Source organism: Prionailurus viverrinus, chromosome D1 (genome assembly GCF_022837055.1).
Source record: "Prionailurus viverrinus isolate Anna chromosome D1, UM_Priviv_1.0, whole genome shotgun sequence".
Classification (NCBI taxonomy): domain Eukaryota; kingdom Metazoa; phylum Chordata; class Mammalia; order Carnivora; family Felidae; genus Prionailurus; species Prionailurus viverrinus.
In genome coordinates this window covers 27,171,414-27,196,381 of record NC_062570.1, presented here as the reverse complement: position 1 = coordinate 27,196,381, position 24,968 = coordinate 27,171,414, and the positions used below count along the sequence as shown (strand labels likewise).

The 24,968-nt window shown below is 37.8% G+C and overlaps 2 protein-coding genes across 6 annotated transcripts in view; one reads left to right on the top strand and one right to left on the bottom strand.

The window, feature by feature from the left end:
* LOC125176348 (translation initiation factor IF-2-like) overlaps positions 1-17,899 on the bottom strand; it is a 43,069-nt gene extending 25,170 nt beyond the window's left edge. The window contains exons 1-5 of one of the 3 annotated variants that reach the window (XM_047877623.1): positions 17,130-17,899; positions 15,769-15,962; positions 2,473-2,537; positions 836-894; positions 219-590 (exon numbers count right to left, since the gene is read on the bottom strand). In XM_047877623.1, coding sequence (XP_047733579.1) covers positions 219-590; positions 836-894; positions 2,473-2,537; positions 15,769-15,786 — 514 coding nt within the window. In that variant the 5' untranslated portion in view covers positions 15,787-15,962; positions 17,130-17,899. Of the gene's footprint in view, positions 1-25; positions 591-835; positions 895-2,472; positions 2,538-14,185; positions 14,221-15,768; positions 15,963-17,129 lie in introns of those variants that run through there. The other 2 variants (XM_047877621.1, XM_047877622.1) reach the window with 2 other exon arrangements.
* Positions 330-24,968, top strand: part of ZBTB44 (zinc finger and BTB domain containing 44) — a 68,210-nt gene continuing 43,571 nt past the window's right edge. For 2 of the 3 annotated variants that reach the window (XM_047877618.1, XM_047877619.1), the window contains exon 1: positions 330-462. The gene's annotated coding sequence lies outside the window, so the exon portion shown is untranslated. The remainder of the gene's footprint in view (positions 463-24,968) is intronic. The other variant, XM_047877620.1, reaches the window with a different exon arrangement.

The following is a 24,968-nucleotide window of genomic DNA, read 5'->3' as shown; positions in this document are numbered from 1 at the left end:
CTCCCAACCTCCCCCTCCCCTCCCCTCACTCCCCTTCCCCTTCCCCACCCCGCCGAGAAAAACGCGAGCCGTCGCCGCGCTCCCCAAACCGCCGCCTGCCCTCGGCCAACCGCCCCCAACGGCCGCCCGCGCGCGGCGCCCCGGGCCCCCTCGCTCCTCCCCTCAGGCCCTTCTGAGCGCCGCGGGTGCTTCCCTCCAGCCGCTTCGCACTCTCCCACCTCGCAGGCACGCTGCTGGTTGTACCGCCATGCCCCAGCCACAGGCTGTCCACGGGCCTAGGCGCGGCGGCCCGAGATAGGGTCCCCTCAGCCTCCCGGGGGAGGAGAGAGGCAGCGAGCCGCGCGCTCCGCCCCCTCCCCCCGGGCTGTCGCCGCCGCCGCCGCCGCCACCTCGCCGCCTCAGCCTGGCGGGGAGGAGGAGGAGGAGCACCAGGCCTCCGGGCCCCGGCACCGCCGCCCGCAGGTAATGGGGAGGGGAGGGCGAGAGGGCCGCCCGGTCCCAGCGGGGGTCTGGGCCAGCCACTTCTCGCCACCTGTGTCTTCGGGGTGCGCCCGCCGAGGGGCTGACACCACGCGTCCCCCATCTGGGCGCTGGACGGAAAGGAAAGCCTGGTCTTGTTACCCCATCCGCTCCGGGAGACACCCCACAGCGTCCCCTCGGTGGCATTTAATCCTTCAGGGAGGAGACTAGCCTTGCCCACCCCCCACCCCCACCCCCCCCACCCCCACCCGCCAAGAGAAATCACCCTGATCTTTCAGGGTGTTCCCCATCATTTGCATGCCCGTTTGCCCCGACACCCTAACCCAAAGAAGGCAGAGGTGTTACCTCCTCTCACCTGGTCGAGCCTGAGACCTCACTGTTTTCCCCCTCTCCCCTGCTGCTTTTTCTCTGGTGCTGGAAAGAAAAGGATGGCACTCTTAAAAAATAATAACAGCGAGCACCTCTTTTCCTTCCCTACCTGAGGACCACTCTTCATCTAGTCATTTTCTGGTGGCCTAACCAGGAAAAGAGGTTACCTGCAAGTGAAATGACAAGTATATTAGAACTGATCAAAGGAAATTGCATCCTTGTGAGTTCTATGAATCTTAACCGGAATTTAAAATAAGGACCAGTAATTGTATACTTTATTGGAACTTACAGAAATGAAGACAAAAACTTAAGTTTTTCAACACATAAGTAGATTATTGAGGTCAGGAAGAGATTCGCTTCCACTTATTTTCTTACAGTTTTATTCGGATATAGGCTAATACCATAAACAAACTGAACAATTTGGTAGATGGAAAATAGTTTGGATAGGTAAAAATTTTGTGATTTCCTTTTGCCTAGGCTTTCAGTTGGAATTATTGGATTAAAAAAAAAGCATTATATAAATCTTCATTTCCCTCATTACTTCACATTGACTGCCAGTGGTTAATAATATTTAATTGTAGCTAATGTAGTTTCCTTATCACGCAATGTGAAAATCATGCTTTCCTGTAGTCTCGTATTTTAGGCTAACATTCATTAATTCTGGAAACCAGATTTATTTTGTGCAACACTGCTAGGCATTTTACATATGTGGTCTTATTTAATTCTCAGGGCAACCTAATGACTTAGATACTATTCCTTGAATTTTATAGATGAGACATATTTAATGATAATTGCCTCACGCCCCACAACTAGAAGTGAAATTTGTACCCAGATATAATTCCAGTGTAGGAATATTTTCTACCTTGCTTTTCAGTACAGGTGCACTTTTAACTTTATCATGAAAAATTTGCCTTATGAAGTTGAGAAAAAAATAGTGAATACTCCACAACCTAGGGTCAGTAACATTTATTGTTTCCTGTCTTCTCCCTGTCTTTCTGTGCGTAACATTTGAAAGTAAGTTGTAAACATCAGGACCTTCAAATATTTCAGCATGTATTTCCTTAAAATAAGGACAGTCTTCTACTTAACCCCCATATCATTATCTAAATAATCCATATGCAAATTTCCCCTTTATTCTAAAGCCTCCTTGAGAAATTTTTTCCCTTTCAGTATTTGGTCAAGATGAATACATTGCATTTGATGATTATGCCTTTAGTCCCTTTTAAAAAGATTAGTACCCATCTCCTTTTTTTTCTGACACTTAGTTGGCCAAAGCAGTTGTCTTATAAATGCTCCCACATTCGAGACTTACCTATTTCCTCATAGTGGCTTTTAATTTATTCCCCTATCCCCTTGAATTTTCTGTTACTGGAAGTTAAGTCTAAAGAAAAACTTGATTAGCTTGAAGTTAAACTTCTTTGGCAAGAATATTTTTAATAGGTAATACTATGTACTTCATATTGCTTCATAAATAGGGAGATAATGTCAGACTGCTACATTGTTAGTGATGCCAGATGACCACTAAAGTGGTGACTACCAAATCTGTTAGAAGGGTGTGGTTTGCCTGTTTGTGATTTGTACGCAGCCTTGGGGTAATACTTTGACACCAAGCAAATATCCTACCTTTTACTTAGTGATTTCAGCACTCCTTGGTGACTTTTGAGTAAATCACTTTTACTGGAGATTTTCTGTAAGAAAGATTTTCATCATTAACTAGGGGCAAACTAAAGTTCTTCCTAAAAAATGTGGAATAAATGCTTAATTTCTTTCCTTCAGTGATCAATATTCAGAGTAAAGGGTTAGGGAAATAATTACCCCAATTATGGCAAATGAGATTTTTTTCTTCCTTTTTTGCATGACACCCTATGGACTCCTGGGTTTTAATGCGTGCATTTTTTTGAATAAACCATTACAGTCATTTTTCTTTTCGATCAAATTGCCCCACATTTGGACAGTAGGAACGCTTTCACCCTGGCTCCTGTGTCTTTTTTTTTTTTTTTTTTTTTTTTTAACTCCTGCTTGCCATTGAAGCACTCTTGGGGTGCTTTCTGGCACAAGGTACCCTACGCTTGCCTTGTTACTTTCTTTGCTCTGGATCTGGAATGGGTTGTTTAAGGAGTCTTGGTTCTTTTTGGTGAGAAATGGTATGTAGAAACCAAGATCAGGATGTTGGCATATTCATTGCTGCTGGAATATCATTGCTTCGAGGCCCTTTCAGAGGAGAGAACTGAAAAATGTTTTTTGCTTATTCAATCATACGTTCATAGTGATATATCCAATTCAGATTTAACATAGCAGACTTCTTTGATTTTATATTTGTCTCAAATGAAAATCTTGGTGCCTAATAGAATTAACATACTTAACTTTATCCTACTGTGTATACATGCAGTCATTTTAAAAATAACCGTAACAGTATTCTACTATCATTAAACTTCCCCCAAATTTTAAGAGTTCTTTGCCCTTATTTTTGTCCTTAGAATATATTCTATGAAGGGTGTATAATGGGAATACTTAGGGTGTTCAGAAGTCCCTTGGAATATTTTTCTGTTTGTTTAGCTACCAATTTGATATGGTTCATTGGTTTTATTTATTATTTTAGAGTTGTATTTATTTTTGAATATGTAAAATACATGGTTCAAAAGACAAAATAATTTTTTGAAAGTATGGCTAAAGAAGTCTCACCCAAATTAATTTTTAAGATGAAGTATTCTTTATCTTTGCCATACCTTTTAATATCTAATATATATCTTAACTGCAGAAGGTTTATCAGTAGACAGAGTATGTTACTTGCTTGAAGTGATACAGGAGTAATTTTAAGTTTTGCAATTAGATTCTGATTCCTGTGGCAAAGAGAAAACATTAAGACTAATCTTCCAAGGTGAGCAGAAAAGTAGATTTCAAGCTTGTTTTTACAAGCTTCTACTTGAAAATCATGTCTTTAAAGAGGTATGTAGGTGGTGGAAGTTTTGTGTCTTTCATCCACTTGCATGCCACACAACAAAATTGACATACATATGCTTTCTGCAGATATAAAAGGCATTTGGACATGTGATCAGTGACGACAGCACATTTTATTTGGATTGGGCAAAATTTTATAGAAATTATAATTATGTGTTCAAATGAGGGATTAGGAGGGAGCAGTGGTTATCTAAAGTGGGCAGAGCACAATTAGGCAGTTTATCAATCACCTGTCACCCAGGTGCTAAAAAGCAAAAGATGTGTCCAGTGTGTTTTCCTCGTGTATACCACTACTGCTTTTGGTAACAGAGTGAATATAGATTTCCTTAAGGGAGTGGAGTGGGAAAATGGAGAATGCATGTGCTTTGGACCTATTCCCCCTCATTCTCTCTTTAATCTCAGTAAAATAGATTCCCCAATATTATTAGAACACAAAGTAGGAGGGAAATGCCACAAATAATTGCATAGGTATGTATAACCACATAACAAGTAGAACCTATTGTGGGTAGACTGAATGGACGAATATGCTAATGATGATAATTGCTAACGTTTGTTGTGCCCTTTCAGAAAGCCAGCATTGTACTAAACATTGCATACAACATCTCATTTAAATTTCACATTAACTCTTGATATTGCCTAATATCTTATTTAGCAAGTAAGGAAACTGATATCCAGGTTTCAAACTCAAGTCTGTCATCAGAATTAGCATTTTACTACTTTGGTACACCTCATAGCTAAATATAACGGGTAATAAAATATATTTTCATTCACCATGAATTAAAGGAATTACATGGTTGGTGTTTGTCCTGTAGCAACACCGAAGATTACATGCCAAGAGCCCCAAGTGCTTGTCAGGTTTATTATACATCCTTAGTATTACTATCAGACTTTGCTTCAGAAACTGCATAGTTTAGGAGATGCCTTGGTGGCTCAGTTGTTTGAAAGTCCAGTCCAACTCTTGATTTCAGCTCAGTTCCTGGTCTCTGGGTTTGTGGGATCGAGTGCCGTATCGGGCTCTGTGCTGACAGTGCAGAACCTGCTTGGGATTCTCCCTCTCTGTCTCAAAAATAAATAAACTTTACATAGTACAACATCAGAAAGCAAGATGGATTGGCAGATGGATAGATATGTGATAAATCAAGTATTATAATGTTAATGGTAGAATCTAGTTATGGTTATGCAAGCATTCATTTGTAAAGTTCTTTAAATTTCTGCTTTGTCTGAAATTTTTCATAATAAAATGTTGGAGGGAGTGATTAACAGTATATTGTAATTATAAGACAATTTTGATGGCTGTATAAAAACCAGTAACTAGCGATATCCTCTATGCCTAGAATGGTTCTCTTATACTTTTAGTATGTCTTCCTAGCCTATAAAGGATAAAACACTTGTCACTGAAAGTGGTCAAGCATCAAAGGCTCTTTTAAAGGGGTTTTCTTCATTAGTTAGGGGATCCCTAATTAATTAGGCTCCTTCCAGCTATAGTTTTTTTAATATCTTTAAAAATATTACATATATCAAATGTATGTATATATTTTTCCCCTTGTAGTTTTCTGATATTTTGTAGACTGCTATTGAGCATACTTTTCATATGAACTTTATGGGGAGTTTTTACTTAAAAAAAATTTTTTTAACCTTTATTTTTGAGAGACAGCACAAGTAGGGGAGGGGCAGAGAGAGAGAGAGAGAGAGAGAGAGAGAGAGAGACAAAATCTGAAGCAGGCTTCAGACTCCCAGCTATCAACACAGAACCCCATGCAGGCTGGAACCCACAAACTGTAAGATCATGACCTGAACTGAAGTCGGACACTTAACCGACTGAGCCCCCTTCCCCCCCCTCCGCTCCCCCCCAGGGCCCCCCTAGGGAGTTTTTACTTTAAATGCCCCACATTGATGACCAGATACTGGACACTTAACTGACTGAGCCCCCCAGGCACCCCTGGGGTGTTTTTACTTTAAATGTCCCACGTTGATGACCGCAACAGATGATTCTCCAGATACCTAAGAATGATTGGGCAAAATTTATCCCCTGTTAAACTGAAAGCCACGTTGGTTTTTTTGTTCTTTATGTTAGAAATACATCACCCCATTTTAGGCAATGAGCTGGAAGTCTCTAGATTCTTAGTCACAGGATCTAAAATAGTGATTGTATACATTAGATTTATATTATACTCCTGCTTGAAGGTACATTGACTATTACATTAATTTCTTCACTAACATTATTAGTGCCAAAGGTGAACTTAGCACATTTTTACATAACTCATTGTGGAGTAAATCACTGACTTGTATCATCATGGTATGTCGTATTGATAATTCCTTCTTAGAATAGTGAAAACTGGTGGACGAAAATGTGTCACTCTTCTTGGAGAACATTGTCCTTGTTTCCACATTGAATGTTCTCCTATTTTAATAATTTTTAGTATAGCTTTTAAAACTTACAATTGGTTTATACCTACTCAATTTATAGTTTCTGTATTCTGTATTGCTCTCCTACAGCTATTAAAATGTATGTATTTCTATGTGTTGAGGGAATTGGCTATTCATTTGGCTTTGATTGTTTTGGATGTATTCAGCACAACTACAGACGTGTTGGGGTAGCATATAACCAAGACTGAATCTCTGGAATCAGAATTTTGTGGAACTGCCCCTCTGGCCTCTGAAGCAACTTTAGATTTAACTGATTTCCTCTTAATTTAGATCTTAACTTGCTAAGTGTCTGATCCTCACCTACTATTAGCAGGAAAAGCAAGCATATTCAATACTAGTTTCTATTAAATATCTTATTTGTGCTCTTTGATAAAATTGGGACATCTTTGGTCTAAACAGAAAAATTAAATGTATGAGTTTTCAGGGACTCAGACATACCTACTTTGCTTCCATTTAGTATTTCTTTTACTGGTGGTATTTACTGGTGTGTGTGTGTGTTGTATGTTTTCTTCCTTCCACTTTATCTTTTTGTCCTTTTTACGTTTTGACTACCTGAATTTTACTTTTTTTTTTTTTTTTTTTTTTTTGGCTCTTTGTTTTTCTCCTTTCTTCTTTGGATCTGCCAACACTGCTCACTTTTTTTGTGACTTTCTGTTACTGTATGAGCACAGTTGCTTTTATATTTGGTGCCTTTTGCGTGCTGTATAAAACTATACAAACCATACTTCTGTGAGAATTGTTTGTATTACAGGAGTCACTGCCTCTGTTTTTTTGGCCAACTTGGTATTATGTCTTCCGCATTTCTTTCTACTTTGCTCAACTAGGTTTACTTTGAGAGCCAGTACAGAATAGTGTTAAGAGCAGACTGGGTTCAAATCTTGACTCTTTTACTTACTACTTGTGTGGTCTTGGGCCAGTTCCCTTAACTTCTTTGTGCTTTGTTTTCCTTATTGGTAAAATGAAGATGCCACGGGATACCTATTCCAAGATTGTGTGAGAATTAATTTTTTTAATATGCAAAAAGTACTTAGAACAATGCCTGGTACATATTGACTACTATATAAGTGTTAATATTGACTTGTGATTATTGTTCTTTTTTAAAGAACAATTCAAAGTCATTGATTTTTTTTTTTTTACAGTTTATTGAGATAAAACTCAAAAACCATAGATTATTGCCACCACAAATTTGTGGTCTCCCAGTTTTATTTGGGTCTTTCAGTACCTCCTAGCCGTCCTTCTGGGTTTTTTATCTCCATACATTTCTCATGTTTCATTTTCCTCAAAATTGTACTTTATCTCCTCTCTTCTCAGCATTCTACCTCTACCTATAGTTTCAAAGAGAAATAACATAAAAGCCAAAGCTGTCAGACAAGAACTCTCACTACTTGTCACCACCCACCTATAAACTGTAACTGCACCCTTCCTTGAACTCTTTTTTCCTGTCACTGGGTCTCCTGTTAAAGGCTAATTTTTTCACTCAGGCATTGAATCCAGTTTCTCCCTGTCCAGGGACCTTGTGTTGTCTGTTATCACTGTTTCCTGTATCTTCAACTTTTCCTTTTTCTCTGAGTCTTTTCCAACAACTATCAAAACAATCTGTCTATATTTTACCACAATAAAAATAATAAATCTGGGGGAAAAGCATACTCTAGTTTCTCCCATTCTATAAAAATACCAGCATCCTCCCTTGAGCCCTTATTTCCCTCCAGTGAACTCCCTTGCTCTATCTTTAGAAGCAGACTTCTTCAGATTGGATTGTCTATACTCACAGTTTTTACTTCCTCATTTCTGTACATTCTTTATCAATTGCAGTCTAACTCTCTACTATGTGCTATTATAAGGTCATCAGTATTTCCTTGTGATTATATTGAATAGACTGGTTTATATCTTATTTGACCTATCAGCAGCATTTGACACTGAAAACCACTCCTTGAGATATTCTGCACCCTTGGTTTTTGGAATATTCTACCATCCTGGTCATTCTGCATATCTTTTCCAGGTTTTCTTTTTGCTATCTCCCACCCGCTTTTTCCTCCTCTGTTTTTTCTCATCATTCTAGCTGAAGGTTTATCAATTTTGCATTGTAGCTAAAGATTCTCTTTAAAGAACCATTTTGGCTTTAATTTGTTCTGTGTTCTATTTCCTATTCAATGGTAGAAGCCTAGGCCATTGATTTTTTAAATTTTGTTTTAATTTTTTAATTTATTTTAAATTTAGAGAGCACCTGTGTGAGTAGGGGAAAGAGCCGGAGGGGGGTGGGGGAAGCGGGGGCGGGAATCTTAAGCAGGCTCCATACTCAGCACAGAGCCGGATGCAGGGCTTCATCCCAGGTCCCTGAGATCATGACCTGAGCCGAAATCAAGAGTCAAGATGCTCAACCAACTGAGCCACTCAGGCGCCCTGATTCATTTTAATTGCAGTGAAATATACATTTACATATTTATTTCCTTAACTATTTTTAAGTGTACAGTTCAGTAGCATAAAATACATTCACATTGTTATGCAACCATCACCACCATTCATCTCTAGAACTCTTCTCATCTTGCAAAACTGTAACTCTGTACCCATTAAATAATAACTTTCCATTCTTCTCCCTCCCTAAGCCCCTGGCAGCCATCCTTCTACTTTGTTTCTATGACTCTGACTACTCTGGAAACCTCATATCACCATCATACAATGTCCTTTGGTGACTGACGTATTTCATTTAGCATAATATCCTCAGGACTTATCCGTATTGTAGTGCCTATCAAAATCCCTTCATTTTTAAGACTAAATGATATCCCATTGTATGTATATATCACATCTTGTTTATCCATCATCTGTTGACAGACACTTGGAGTATCTCTACCTTTTGGCCATTGTGACTAATACTCCTATGGATATTTGCATACAAATAGATGTTCATGTCTCTGCTTTCAATTCTTTTGGGTATATACCAGAAGTAGAATTGCTGGATCATACGATAATTCTATTTTTAAGTTTTTATGCACCCCAATACTGTTTTACACAGTGGCTACAGTTACATTCCTAACAATGGTGCACAAGGATTTTTTTTCCTCCACATCCTCACCAACACTTGTTATTTTCTGTGTGATTTGTGATTTTTTATTTAATCGGAGTCATCCTGATGGGAGGTGGCAGGGTATATGGTCATAGGCCATTGATTTTTTTTTTTTAGACATTCTTTTCTAATATGTATATTGAAAGCTATAATTTTTACCCTAAGCACTGCTTTAGCAGCATCCCACAAATGTTAATAATGTATTTTAATTATTGCTCAATAAAAAATACTTTTCTGTTTCCCTCATTGATTCCTTCAATAAACCTATGGATTATTTCAACATTTTATTTCCAAATATTTGAGGTTTTCTCGGTAACTCATTGATTTCTAATTGTGTGTATATGTAGAGAGAACACTTTTGTGTGCATTCATTACTTTAAAATTTATTAAGATTTGTCTTAGGGCCCAGCATATCTGTTTTGATAAGCATACTGTGTTACACTTGAAAAGAATGTGTATTCTGCACTATATAATCAAGTCAAGGTGATTGGTGATATTGGTCAGATCTTTTAATGTCTTCGCTGACTTTTTTTTGGAAGGGGGTCCAATTCTACCAGTTATTGAGAGGGGTATTAAAATTTCCAAGTATTTTTACGGGTTGTCTTTCTCCTTAATTCTGTCAGTGTTTGCTGCTTGTATTTTAAAGCATTGTTATTATTAGGTGCACACACATTTCTTATTGTTACACACCTCTGTATCTCTGGTAATATTTTTGTCTTGAAGTCTATCTGATATTAAAAATATCACTCCAGCCTGTCTTTATTGTTTGCATGGTATATCTTCTAACATACCTGTGTCCTTTTATTTCTTTCTTTCTTATAAGGAGCATATAGTTGGGCTTGCATTTTTAATCCTATTCTGCCTTTTATTTTTTTTATTTTTATTTTTTTTTTAATGTTTATTTTTATTTTTGAGACAGAGACAGAGCATGAACGGGGGAGGGGCAGAGAGAGAGGGAGACACAGAATCGGAAGCAGGCTCCAGGCTCCGAGCCATCAGCCCAGAGCCCGACGTGGGGCTCGAACTCACGGACCGTGAGATCGTGACCTGAGCTGAAGTCGGACGCTCAACCAACTGAGCCACCCAGACGCCCCCTATTCTGCCTTTTAATTGAAATATTGAGTTCGTTAAAATTTAGTATAGTTAAATCAAGTCCACAATCAAATTGTTGGAAGGGTTGGTTCCTTCTGAGGGAAGGAACCTAGGAGGGAACTATCTATTCTTCGGTAATTTTTTTTTAATGTTTGTTTATTTTTGGAAGGGAGAGAGATACAGAGTGCGAGCGGGGGAGGGGCAGAGAGAGAGAGATGGAGACACAGAATCTGAAGCAGGCTCCAGGCTCTGAGCCGTCAGCACCGAGCCATGGGATCATGTGAGCCGAAGTCGGATACTTGACCGACTGAGCCACTCACGCGACCCAGGCACGATCCCTTCTATGCCTTTCTTCTTGCCTCTGGCTTGTGGCAGTATACCTCCAGTCCTCACTTGTTCTCCCTGTGTGTCATATCCCCTTTATATAACGACATCCTAATTACATCATTTTAACTTGATTACCTTTGTAGAGAGCCTGTTTCCCAATAAGGTAACATTCTCAGTTGTGGGGCATAAGACTTCAACATATTGGACAGGGAGGAGACAAGATTGAATCCATAATAAGACACATTTAAAGTTCAGCAGTAGGGACACCTGGGTGGCTCAGTCGGTTGAGCGTCTGGCTCTTGATTTCTGCTTGTGTGATGATACCACGGTTGGGTTTGTGAGTTTAAGTCCCACGTCAGGCTCTGCACAGACATTTCAGAGCTGGCTTGAGATTCTCTCTCTCTTCCTCTCTCTCTGCCCCTCCCCTGCTTGTGCTTTCTCTCTCTTAAAATAAAAATAAAGTTGGCAGCAGTGCAAAGGCCTGTTGGGTAAAGCCACTGTACTTGTGTACATATCTTAAAACAAACACATTGGAACTCCAGTAGTTGATGTGAGCACTTAAAAACTCTTTAGGGAAAAAAAAAAAAAAGAACTCTTTAAATGCTAATTAACTAAAACTGACTTGAATTTAACTTGCTCCTGTAAGGATCTGTGAATAAGACCCGACTTCAAGCTTTCTTTCTAGTGATAATGAATTGATGTTAAAGCTGATACTCCTTGTGTATTATGATTGAATCCTTGTGAATGGCAACATGATGGGATAGGGGAAGGGACTGGGAATTTGAATTTTTTAGTCAGACCTCTGTTCAAATCCTGTTCTTATTTATTTATAGGACTGCAGGCAAGTTAATTTAACGTTTAGTTTCCTCATTTATAACAGTTTAAAAAACTACTTTCTCTGAATTCTGAGCCAAGAAAGAGATAAAGACACTTGGTGAGTTAATCAATCTATATTAACTTCTCTTCTCTTGATACAGAAATTAACAATCAGCGTGACTCTGGCTACCAGCAATGAGAGGAAATTCTAATAGTTGAGTGTTACAAGTTTAACTGATTTATTTAGTCCAGGTAAATCTCAGTCTCTTAAATTCTGAACTAAGAAGGACTTCCTCATGTAGCAAAATGATTGAAATCTTTGTTTGATTATAAAATATGGCTAGTTATAAAAGTTAAATGATTTCTTTATAGCTCAGATACAGAAATCTCTTTGAAATTCTTCCTGAAAACATTAATAAACACTTAAGGAAGACTATTGGAAAATAAACCATCATCAAATTAAAGATCACATATACTTTATAAGTGTTCAGAGAAAGTAAAAGTGTTCTCAGATATGAGTACTCATGTGAATCCATTCTAAAAAGTATACTTCCTTTCATAGAAAAATACATATATTTGGTTTTGCTTAGACTGACAACAGAATAACAAGTTTTCTTAGAACAAAATTTAAAATCGTGGTACTATAATATTTGTAAAGGAAAAAAAAATCTTGATTCTAAGGAAAATAATAGTGAAAAACATACTATTGTAACTTAATAAGTTTTTAGAGAGAGAAGTAATTGAGTAGCAATTTTCACTAGTTCCTTCATATTCTGTGTAATTTTAGCATGAGGTTTTTACTTTGAGTTATGGCTCTTCTGTTCTTAAACCAGCTGTTTTAACAGGTTTTCTATAAAATATTTGCATATTGTGTATGTTAAACTCTTTACTTCATGTATTTTGTTTCAAGTTTTATTTTGTTGTTTGCAGTTACACTTTTATTAATAATGTAATTCAATGTAAAAGAATATGTTTATTCCAGAAATAAGCACCATAAACCACAAACGTTTCTTCCAACATTCTTTAATTGCCCTGTTAGGCATTTATAGAATGCACACAACCTCAGTCTCTTAAGTAGCATGTGGATCGAGAAGACAGCAAGGTCTGTAAACAGTTGATCATCTATTACACGTAAGCTACTGAGGTAGAGCAATGATCCTTTTGTGGCCATAAAGGGATGCCCAGTGAGAATCACTGCACTGTAATTAGTGTTACTAGAAAGAAGATAATATGTAAATGGTATAGAAAAAGAAATTATTAAGAACCTTCATGTAATGTCCACATGAAGATTTTACACAAATGTTCATAACAGCTTTATTTATAATAGTCTCAAACTGGAAATAACTCAAACGTCTGTCAACAGTTAAATGATAAACAGATTCTGGTATATCTATACAAATAGAACAGCACTCAGTAATAAAAAGCCAGATTCTTGAGCCCAACAACATGGATGAATCTCAATAATTATACCCAGTGAAAGAAGCCAGATAAATAAGAAAGTCTATATTATATAATTCTATTAATGTAAAATTCTAGAAAATGTAGCTAATGTAAAATGAAAAGCAAATCCTTAGTTCCTGAGAGGAGTAGGAGGGAGAAATTGCAAACAGGCACAAATGTCTAGGGGTCATGGAAATTTTCCGTATCTTGATCGTAGTGATGATATATGTTAAAACTGATCAAATTATACACTGTATTATACAGTTTATTGTACAGCAGTTCTAGCTCAAGCACTTATGAAATGATTTTTAAAGAACACGGGTGTGATTGATTTCATAAATATATTGGAATTGTCCTTGGAGAGGAGACAGAGTATAATCCCTGGTAAACCTAAATTGATATTATATCAACTGCCAAATTAGTGGTCAAGACAGAAAATACTGCAGGAGTTAGATGGAGGGAAAGGCAGCATAGCTTGATAATAAACTAAGGACAGGATGTAATTAAAGTCAGAGTTTCTGATTTTAAGCCCCTGTTAGGCCACTTATTTTCTCTGATATTATTTTTCTTTAAAGAGTTTTCCTTATCTACTTCAGAAGGTCTTTAAGATCCAAAGAAAATATATTTGAAAGCATATTGTAATCTAAAAAGTGACATACAGAGGCACCTTGGTGGCTCAGTCAGTTGAGTGTCTGGCTCTTGGCTTTGCCTCAGGTTATGATCTCACGGTTTTAGTGAGTTCAAGCCCCAAGTCGGGCCGACAGTGTGGAGCCTGCTTGGAATTCTCTCTCTGCCTCCTTTCTCTCTGCCCCTCCCCTGCTCACAGTTGGTCTCTCTAAATCAATCAATAAAAACTTTAAAATAGAAAATAAAAAGTGACATACTAATGAGAGGTATTGCTGATAATCTAGGGTAGAAGGAAGAGGAAATAAAGTAGTATTTGACCTGTTGAGAGCAATGAGGAGGGAATTCCAAAAAGGGATGAAACCTACAGAAGTGGAAATTATATATAAGTGGAGAATGAGTCAAAATCAGTTTGGAGCAAATAGTTAATATTGGAGAGTAGAAAGGGAAAGATAACAGTCTAAAGCATCTAAAAATGTAGAGTGAAGAGAATATGAAACAGTAAGAAAGATTAGCATCAGGATATGGTTTTCTGTTTATTAGCCCTATGATTTTGAATAAGTCAGTTCTTCTCAGCTTCAGTTTACTCACCAATTTAATGGGAAGAGGATAATCTGCCTTATCCCAAGGGTTTTGTATATTGAAATCAGTATCAAATGTATATGAAAGTGCTGAAAAGAACAAAGTGTACTGTTTAGTTTCGTGTGGTGGGGCCCCGAGGTTGCTCAGTCAAACATTCAACTCTCAATTTCAGCTCAGGTCATTATCTTACAGTTGGTGGGATTGAGCCCCGTATCAAGCTCTGTGCCGACAATACGGAGCTTGCTTGGGATCCTTTCTCCCCCTCTCTCTCTCTCTCTCTGTTCCTCTTCCACTCACATTCTCTTGCATTCTCTCTCTTAAAATAAATAAACTTAAAAAAAAAATGTTCTGAAATGAGAATTTAAGAAAAAAGAGTTGTTTTGTGTGATAAGGCATGAGGTAGTAAGTGCTGGACTCAGATGATTATATTTAGAAAAAAAAATTTTAATGTTTATTTTTGAGAGAGAGAGTGTGTAAGTGGAAGAGGGGCAGAGAGAGAGACACAGAAACCAAAGCAGGCTCTGAGCTGTCAGCACAGAGCCCGATGCGGGGCTCGAACCCATGAACTGTGCGGTCATGACCTGAGCTGAAGTCCAGTGCTTAACCTACTGAGCCACCCAGGTGCCCCATGATGATTATATTAGAGAATATTTGAATAATGGTGAAGGATTAATTCGAGGTTGGTGAGGCTAAAGGCAAGGAGACCAGTCAGAATGTTTGAGTAGTCCAAAGCAATGACTAATGAAGAAAGGAAAGGATGGATTTGAGATCGGTTTCAGAGACCAAGTCTATGTTAGGAAGAAAAGGGAAAGATAAAAGTTGTATTTGTTTCCTGTGTCTGTTGTAATAAATATCACAAAGTGGAAGGCTTAAAGTAACAAAGGAGGGTCCCTACATGGCTCAGTTGGTTGAGTATCTGACTCCTGATTTCAGCTCAGGTCATGATCTCACGGTTTCTGGGTTCAGGCCCCTCATTGGGTTCTGTACTGACAGTGTGAAGCCTGCTTGGGATTCTCTCTCCCTCTTTTTCTGCCCCCCCCCTTTCTCTGTCAAAATAAACATTTTTAAAAAATAATAAGGGGCCCCTGGGTGGCTCAGTCAGTTAAGCATCAGACTCTTGGTTTCAGCTCAGGTCATGATCTTGCAGTTGGTGGGATCGAGCCCTGCATTGGGCTCTGTGCTGGTGGCGTGGAGCCTGCTTGGGATTCTGTCACTCAAATAAAAAAACATTAAAAAAAATTTTTTAATAATAATAACAAAGTAACAAACGTACTCGCTCACAGTTTTGGAGCCCAGAAGTTCAAAATCACTATCACTGCCATGAAATCAAGGTATTGACAGGTACCCACTCCTACTGAGTGGCTTCCATATGGCTTTAGGGGCAAATCTATTCCTTGCCTCTTTCAGCTTCTGGTGGCTGCAGGCACTCTATGGCTTGTGGCCACAATACTCTAATTTCTGCTCCATCTTCACATCACCTTCTCCGATGGGTGTCAGATTTCCTTTTATCTCTCTTTTATAAGAATGCTGATGTTTGTATTTAGGGCCTACCTGGATATTCCAGGCAATCTCCTTAAGATACTTAACCATACCTGTAAAGTCTTTGCCATAATAGTAACTTTTGCAAACTCCAGGGATTAGGACACAGACGTATTGGGGAGAGTGACCTTTTTAAGTCATAGATGACTCCCAGGTCTTTTGCTTTTGTATTGGTGGTCTCATTGGCCAGAGAACTTCAAGAGGAAGTCTTCACATACGTGAGAAACGATGATGAATTCAGTTGGACCTGTTGAAGTACATCTGTATATGAATATTCATTTTGGGGTCAGAAAACCTGAATCAAGTGACTTAAACATTGAGGACATTTATTATTTCACACAAAAACAAAACAAGAAATCCTGGAGTAAGATAGCTTCAGAGTTGGTTATTCAGCAATTCAATGACCTCATTAAGAACCCAAGTTCTCAACTTTTTGCTTTGCTGTCCTTAGGTTGTATCTCTCCTTATGGTTCCAAGATGGCCCCCATAATTCTAGGCTTTAAATTCAGGGATGAAAACACCTAGCTGGCTAGTTTTGTGTGCTTGTTTATTGTTGTTGCTGTTCAAATAAGCAGCTCTAACTCCTGGGACTCCAGCAGGTTCTATTCCTCTTAGCCAGGTAAACATTTTCCTTGACTATCTTTGACCTAAATAGAGCTATTACGTCTACATTGCAAATTTGTTGAAGCAGATAGCATGTATATACACATGTGCGCGCGCGCGCGCACACACACACACACACACACACACACACACACACACACACACACTACTCCTCTATGATGGTCTTAAGTGACAGTGGATTTTAGTACTTTTTTTTTTTTTTTTAAGTTTTTATTTATTTTGAGTAGTTGGGAGGATCCGAGGAGGGCTCCATACTGACAGCAGATAGCCTGATGCGGGACTTGAACTCAAAATCCTGACCGGAGCCAACATCAGACGCTTAACCAAATGAGCCACCCTGGGGCCCCAAGATTTTAGTACCTTTTGATGTGCAGATTTGAAGATAAGGAACCAACTTTTTCTGGGCTTGGACAGAATTTAAGCAGCCCGTTCACCTTGCTTAGCCTTTAAGTTCTTGTCTGCAGATTTCTAACCATTTCTTGATTTAACATTAAACATTAAAGTAGTGGATAGTGTGGTGTGGGGACTCTCCTGGGAATCCTCAGAACCTTTCAGAGGGTTTACAACATCAAAACGGTTTTATAACAGTATTAAGATATTAAGGTATAATTAAATTAATTATATTAAGATATAATTTTTTTAGTTTAGTTTTTTTTTTCCCCCCAAGTAATCTCTACACACAATGTGGAGCTCAGACTTAACAGTTTCAGGATCAAGTGTCTCATGGTCTACCAACTGAGCCAACTAGGTGCCCCCCTCCCACCCCACCCCCACACACCTCCCCCATTACCTGTTTGTCAACACTTTCAACGTTCTTCTGGTTTTTGGTGTTTATTGACTTTGCTGGATTTAACAATATCCATAAACACTTCAAAATGAAGCATGGAGAGAGCAAACAAGAGAGCAAAGACTTAAATGACCATGCAGGACCATTTTATATCATCTCTTGGAAGTAGGCATATTTAACAGTCTTGCTCCTGAGTATGACTTTGATTTATCAATAAAAGTTGATTAGTAGGGAAGTATCTATAATTTTTCTGAATTTGCCTGTGAAGGGATGGTAGCTGAGAGAAGATTTCCAGGTTTTAACAGGAGGCGAGGGGGTGACTCAAAAATGAATACTAGATTTTAAGCTCTGGGTGACTGGGCAATTCAAAGTACCCATCGTTAACAAAATTAGAAATTCTCCATGAAATATCAGTTGAGAATTTAAGTTCAGTTTTGGATGGTGAATTTGAAACATGGCAAACACATTCAGAAGTAATTGTCTAGTGCTTTAGCTGGTCATTAGAGACCCAGAATTGAAGTTCAGGAATTCAGCCAGAGTTGACAAGAGTCAAAGATCTATCAGTAAGGATAGTTCATCTATTACTCAGTTCTGTTCCATATTGTGTACATACTGTGTGCTAGGCATTGTGTGCTTTCCATATGCTCATTTAATCCTGATTAAGATCTAGATCTGTCTGAACTACAAAGCTTCTTAGTATACATGCTGTCTCCAGGCAACATTAGAATATTAATTGGTAACAAGTATAGTGAAATTAATAAAGCTTAACTATATCTGAGGTGGAGAAATTTGTTACCGGGTTTGGGCAATGTGAAAAACTATAATTCTTTTAATTAATACATAGTGCTGTGTCAAAAGATTGAACATACATCCTTATAACAATGTTTGTAGTTAAAAGAGACAGGGCATATCTAGAATTCAAAGCCTCAGTAGAAATTGAGTTATGATGTGAGGTATGTATATATATATATATATATATATGGTTTATTAGGAAGATTTGAGCTGGTAAGTTCGTTAAAAAATTAAAGCTAATAGTGTTTTTAAAAGACTTCATTGTCGATTTTTATATTTATGGATTAAAAAGTTGTTTTTTAAATATTTATTTTGGGGAGAGCCCAAGCAGGGGAGGAGGAGGATCCGAAGCAGTCTCTGTGCCGACAGGCTGACAGCAGCAAACCCGATGCGGGACTTGAATTCACGAACCTCAAGATCATGACCTGAGCCTAAGTCGGATGCTCAACCGACTAAGCCACCCAGGTGCCCCTATACATTGAAAAGTTGTAACTGTAGATAGATGTATTTTCCCTGGACATTCGGATCATCAGAATAGGCTAATGTTTGGTATTTTCACACTTTTTTTCTCTCCATAGTGTTTTACAACAAATATTATGACTAAGATTCAGCTTTCACAATTCTGGCTCAATAGCAGTTTTGTTTTGTTTGTTTTTTTTCAGACATTGTTTTGTTATAGAATTTGACATTGTATCAGTTTGACGATTTAGAAAGATATTTACTGCAATGACTCTTAACTTTTTCCCACCTGAGTCTGGCTTTTTTAGTTGTATAAAAGCAGTTTGTCACTTTCAGGATAGTTCATTACTAATTTGAACAGATTGAATAGGAGTTCTAGAAGTAGTAAGATAAAAATTTTATTCTAATAAGAACAATTGTTACTGTGTGGAAACAATTATTCTTACACTATTACCAAAGCAATGGAAAGAGTTCTTGTCACAACTTAGTAATACTGGCTCCAAGTTCTGTTTTTAACTGATTTTGTACAAAACAGTAGATTCCCAAGAACCAAGTAATCTAGGTTCTACTTCCATTTTCCATTAAGTTATTGACTTGGTTAACCCTTCTGGGCTTTCTTAAACAATTTTTTAAATGTTTTTTTTATTTTGAGAGAGGGCCTCAGCATGCGAGCAGAGGGAGAGGGAGAATCCCAAGCAGGCTCCACGCTCAGCTCAGAGCCCGACACAGGACTTAGTCCCACCAACTGTGAGATCATGACCAGAGCCAGAATCAAGAGTCAGACACTTACCCAACTGAGCTACCTCTTTAACTTCTAAGATAATGTTTAGGCCACGAATAATATCTATGGTATAGAAGAGTGAAAACTCTCAGTCCCAGAGTCAGACCTGTCTGGCATATGGTTCCTCTGAAGACAATATAGGAGTGACTGTATCAAAACACATCGTTTCTCCATAGTCTGTCTACAAAGACTGATAATCTCCAGAGTTGATACAGGTTCTGTTCTTGACCAACTTTAGTCAGGGTCCTCAAAGTAGCAGATCTTACCAGAGGTTTTGTGATAGATTTTTTTATCCATTGTGAGTTAAAGCTAGAGCTTGAGAAATGGAGCTTCCGTGGCTTTATTGCCCCATCCTGTGTAAAGAACTTTTACTAAGGTGGTTGTGACAATTATGAATTATTCGTGTGTGATTATTATAGTTACTTCAGTTTCATTTTATCCATGAGTAGATTCTTTTAAATGTTTTATTTATTTTTGAGAGAGAGCACAAAGTTGGAGAGAGGCAGAGACAGAGGGAGACACAGATCTGAAGCAAGCTTTAGGCTCTGAGCCGGGCTTGAGCCCACAAACCTCAAGATCATGACCTGAGCCAAAGTGGGATGCTTACCGACTGAGCCACCCAGGTGCCCCAATCCATGAATAAATTTTTAATGAGAATGATGAGTAAGAAAGGTGTATACATCCATATTGCCTATAAGCAAGAGGTGATGCAATGAAAAAATTTGCAGTAACATAATATACAGTGTAATTCTATAAATTTTACCTACATAAGTGCTTGCCTTTTTTTTTTTTTAACGTTTATTTTTGAGAGAGAGGGAGAGAGAGCGCATGGGGAAGGGGCAAAGAAAGAGGGAGACACAGAATCCAAAGCAGGCTGCAGGCTCTGAGCTATCAGCAGAGCCTGACACAGGGCTCAAACTCACAAACTGAGATCTGACCTGAGCCGAAGTCCGAAGCTTAACCGACTGAACCACCCAGGAACACCTCCCCCCCCCCCTTTTTTTTTAATGTTTACTTATTTTGAGAGAGGAGAGTGCACATGAGCCAGGGGTGGGGTGGGGGTGGAGGGGCAAAGAGAGAATCCCAAGCAGGCTCCACGCTGTTAGCATGGAACCCAACATGGGTCTTGATCCATGGACTGTGAGATCGTGACCTGAGCTGAAATCAAGAGTCGGAAGCTTTACTGACTGAGCCTCCCAGGCGCCTCTGTGCTTGCCTTTTTAAATATTATCTGTGAAGAGAGTGAGAAAAAAAAAAAAAATCAAGATTTCTTATTGTAAGAGCTTAATTTTTATAAGTGAGATCGAACATACTCATCAATTTTCTTTATATAAAAATGAAGTTTTTGATATATTTAAATAGATGAACTTATTTCTTACATAATTTGTAAAATCTGTTTGGGAATATCATCCCAAAACAAAGTCTGTGATGCTACTGGCCTTTGTTCCCTGCAGCCCTTTTGTATGTCATCAAAATCTGGCCTTGCCAGTGGAAAAAGTTTTGGAAACAGGTAATTGTGCTCGTTGCGCAGCAGTGTGAATGTACTTAATGACACTGAACTGTACATTTAAAAATGGTTGGAAGGGCTGGGCACCTTGGTGGCTCAGTCAGTTAAGTGTCCGGCTTTTAAATTTGGCACAGGTTATGATCTCGTGGTTTGTGAGATCAAGCCCTTTGTGAGACTCTGCACTGATAGCACACAACCTGCTTGGGATTCTCTCTCCCTCGCTCTCTGCCCCTTCCTGCTTGTGCTGTCTCTTTCTCTCTCAAATAAACATGGGAAAAATATGGTTAGAAGGGCAAATTTTGTTATATATAAATTATACACAATATTTTTTAAAAATCTGGGCTTGCCCATGGAGGTGTATCACACATATGAACATCTGTCATGTGTGTCACAATTACATAAATTAATTAAAATACTGATGATAATTGCTAACTTGGAAAAGAGAAGTGTGAACAGTTTAAAGCAGTAGCCACCCTTACTCAAGATGATACAGTGAAATAACAGAACTTCATGATTGTGATAACATTAGAAGGCTATGAAATTAGATGACCTCCAGGATTCCTCTCTGCTTGAATATTCTTTGAATTTGGAGTAAACATTGCTTTCATTAGTTAAGTAGGGACTTTAAAACCCCTGGAAACAAATTAACTGTCCATCAACAAATGAATAAAGAAAATATGGTATATACATACAATGGAATATTATGCAGCATTTAAAAAATTTTTTTAATGTTTTTATTTTTGAGAGAGGGAGAGAGAAAGAGCGAGTGAGCAAACAGGTGAGGGGCAGAGAGAGAGGGAGACACAGAATCCGAAGCAGGCTCCAGGCTCCGAGCTGTCAGCCCAGAGCCCGACGCGGGGCTCGAACCCACGGACCGCAAGATCGTGACCTGAGCCGAAGTCGGACACTTAACTGAGTCACTCACGCGCCCGTACAGCCTTTTAAAAAGAAGAAAATTGATACCCACTACAGCATGGATGAACCTTGAAGACATTATGCTAAGCAAAATAAGCCAGTCACATAAGGACAGATATTGGATGATTCCATTTATATGAGGTACCTAAAGTAGTCAAATTCATGGAGACAGAAAGTAGAAGTATGGTTACCAGGGGCTCGGAGTAGGGGATGGAGAATAAGGAGTTACTGTTTAATGAGTGCGACTTACAGTACAGGATGATGAAAAAGTTCTAGAGATGGGTAGTGATGATAGTTGTACAACAACAGGAATGTACCTAATGCCACTGAACTATATACTTAAAAATGGTTAAAATAGTAAATTTTATGTGTATTTTGCCACAGTGAAAAAGAAACCTTAATTAACTGCTGTTAAAATAACGTAGATGATGTAGGCATTTTAGTTTATAATAGTTCTAGAAAACTTTCTAAATACAGTAATGTGGGCACATTACCAATATAATAAAACTGCTTTTTTATATACATATACTAGTTGAATTGTGGCAGGCACATGAGTTTGTATTTAATTTTACTTAAATTAATTTTATTTAATCTTAATTAAGATAACCACATGTGGCTAGTAGCTACTTCATAGAAGTAGAGTTTTATATTTTCTCATCCTCTTACTTTCAGTTCACCTATATCATTATATTTGAAGTGAATTTCTTATGGATAGCACGTAGTTGGCTCATTTATTTATTTATTTTCTTGTTTTTGAGAGAGAGAGAGAGAGAGAGAGAGAGAAAGAGAAAGAGAAAGAGAAAGAGAATGTACACATGCATGCACCAGTAGGGGAGTGGCAGAGGGAGAGAGAGAGAATCTCAAGCAGACTCCATGCCTAGCAAAGAGCCCAGTGCAGGGCTCAATCTCACAACATGAACCAAAATCAAGACTCAGACGCTTAACTGACAAAGCCACCCAGGCGCCCCAGCTCATTTTTAATTGGTTTTGTTTGGACTATTCAGTGAAATTACTGATACATTCAGGCTTAAGTCTGTCCTCTTTATTTTTGTTCTCTCTGTTCTTTGTTTCCCTGTTTTCTTTTTCCTCCCTTCCTGTGTATTGCTTTTACCTTTTTGAGAATTCCATTTTGATTTATCCATAGTATTTTTAGTGTATGTCTTTTTATAGATTATTTTGAATTAGCCGTGGGTATTGCATTCTATATGAATAACATCTCACAGTGTACTGACGTCAACATTTGACTAGTTGGAATGAAGTATAGAAGGCTTACCTCCTTTTAAAGTCCCTTTACCCTCTCTAGTTTATAATTGTCTTAAGTATTTTCTCTACATACTAGGAGAACCACATCAAACAGTGTTATAAATTTTGCTTCAGTTATGTCAAACATAATGTAGAAAAGTTAGAGGAGAAGAAGGATTATCGCCTGTATTTTTTTCTATCATTCTTCCCATTTCAAGATCTGTACCCATTCTTTTTGGGTAGATCTGCTGGCAGCAAATTCTCTACTTTTCATTCATCTGAAAATGTCTAGATTTCCCCTTCATTACTGAGGGATATTTTCACTGGATATAGAATTCTTGAGTGACAGATTCTTTGAATACTTGCAAAGTGTTGTGCCACTTTGGGCTCATGAGTTTCTATGAAAATTTTTCTGGTTATTTGAATTGTTTTCCCCTAATAAGAGTCATTCATTCCTGTCTTGCTGCTTTCAAGATTTTTCCTTTGTTTTTAGTTTCCAACAGTTTGATCGTGATAAATCTAAGCATGGATTTCTTTGGATATATCTTCTTTGGATTTTCAAATCTCTAGGTTTAGGGGTTTTGCCAAATTTGGGAAGTTTTCAACCTCTTTTGTGTGGGGAGAGGAATAGTTTTTCAGCCCCATCTTCTCTCTTCTCTTCTTTCAGGACTCTAAGGATATGAATGATCTTTTTTTATATAGTTCCTAGGCCCTGGTTTCCCTTCATTTTTTAAGTCTATTTTTCTTTCTGTTCAAATTGAGTAATTTTTATTCTTTCCTCAAGTTTACTGATTCTTTCCCCTGTTTTCTTCATTCTCCTGTTCAACTTCTCTCTTGACAAATTTTTTATTTTCAGTTATATTTTATAATAGTTTTAAAATTAGCATACCACACATGCTATTGACCATTTGAAGTGTCAGAATTTAGTGACTTTTTAGCATATTCGCTTATTTGTACATCCGTCACCACGATCAATTTTAGAATATTTTCATTACCCCCAAAAAACTTGAACCCTTTAGCCATCACCCTCAAATTTCCCCCACCCTCCAGACCTCAGCAACCATAATCTATTTTCTTGGTACTGTATCAAAATACAATTGACTTTTTCCTGTTGACCTTGTATCCTGTCATTTACTAATTCTAGGAGGCTTTTTTTTTTTCTTTTAAGAATCCTTAGATGTAGATAATCACATCAGCATAGAAACAGTTTTTTTTTTTTTCCTTCCATACACACACGCGCACATACACACTCCTCCTTCTGGTTCTTTTTCTTGCCTTTTTTTTTTTTATCTTTGGGGGAAAGTATCCAATCTTTATCTGGTAAGTATGCTGTTACCTGTAGGTTTTTTTGTAATGCTTTTTATAAGTTAAAGAAGTTCCCTTACATTCCTAGTTTGTTAAGAGTTTATCATAAAGGGATTCTGAATTTTTTCAAATGCATTTTCTGTATCAGTTAAAATTATCATGTAGTATTTCTTCTTTAGACTGTGAATATGACTGATTAAATTGACTGATTTTTTTTTTTTTTTTTTTTTTTAATGCTGAACCAGCTTTGTAATCCTAAGATAAACCCCACTTGATTGTGGTATTTTATTTTTATTTTTGTATTGGTAGATTTGATTTGCTAATATATGTTTGAGGATTCACATCTAGGTTCACAAAGAGTATTGTTCTGTAGTTTTCTTTATTGTACAGACTTTGGCTTTGGTATCTGAGTAAGGCTGGACTTAAAAAATTAGTGGTGTTCTCTTTCATTTTCTGGAAGAGAGTGTATGATTGGTGTTAACTTCTTTAAATGTTTTATGGAATTCTATAGTAAAACCATTTGGGCCTGAAGATTTCTTCTTTAGGAGGGTTTTAATTCTCAGTTCAGTTTCTAACATTTATAAGACTGTTTAGGTTATCTCTTTCATCTTGGTTGAATTTTATGTGTAGTTATCTCAGGAATTGGTCTGTCTTTATTTTTGAATTTATGTGTGTACAGTTGTTTATAGTATTCTCTTTTTTATATCTGTAGTGTGTTAAAGAAAAAAATCCAACAATCATAACTTGTGAAAAGATCTGGTTGGCTTTATTCAGTGTTTCATGAATTGGGCAGCATCTATTATAGAGACAGAGTGGAGCTCCAGAGTATTGTCCTAAGTAG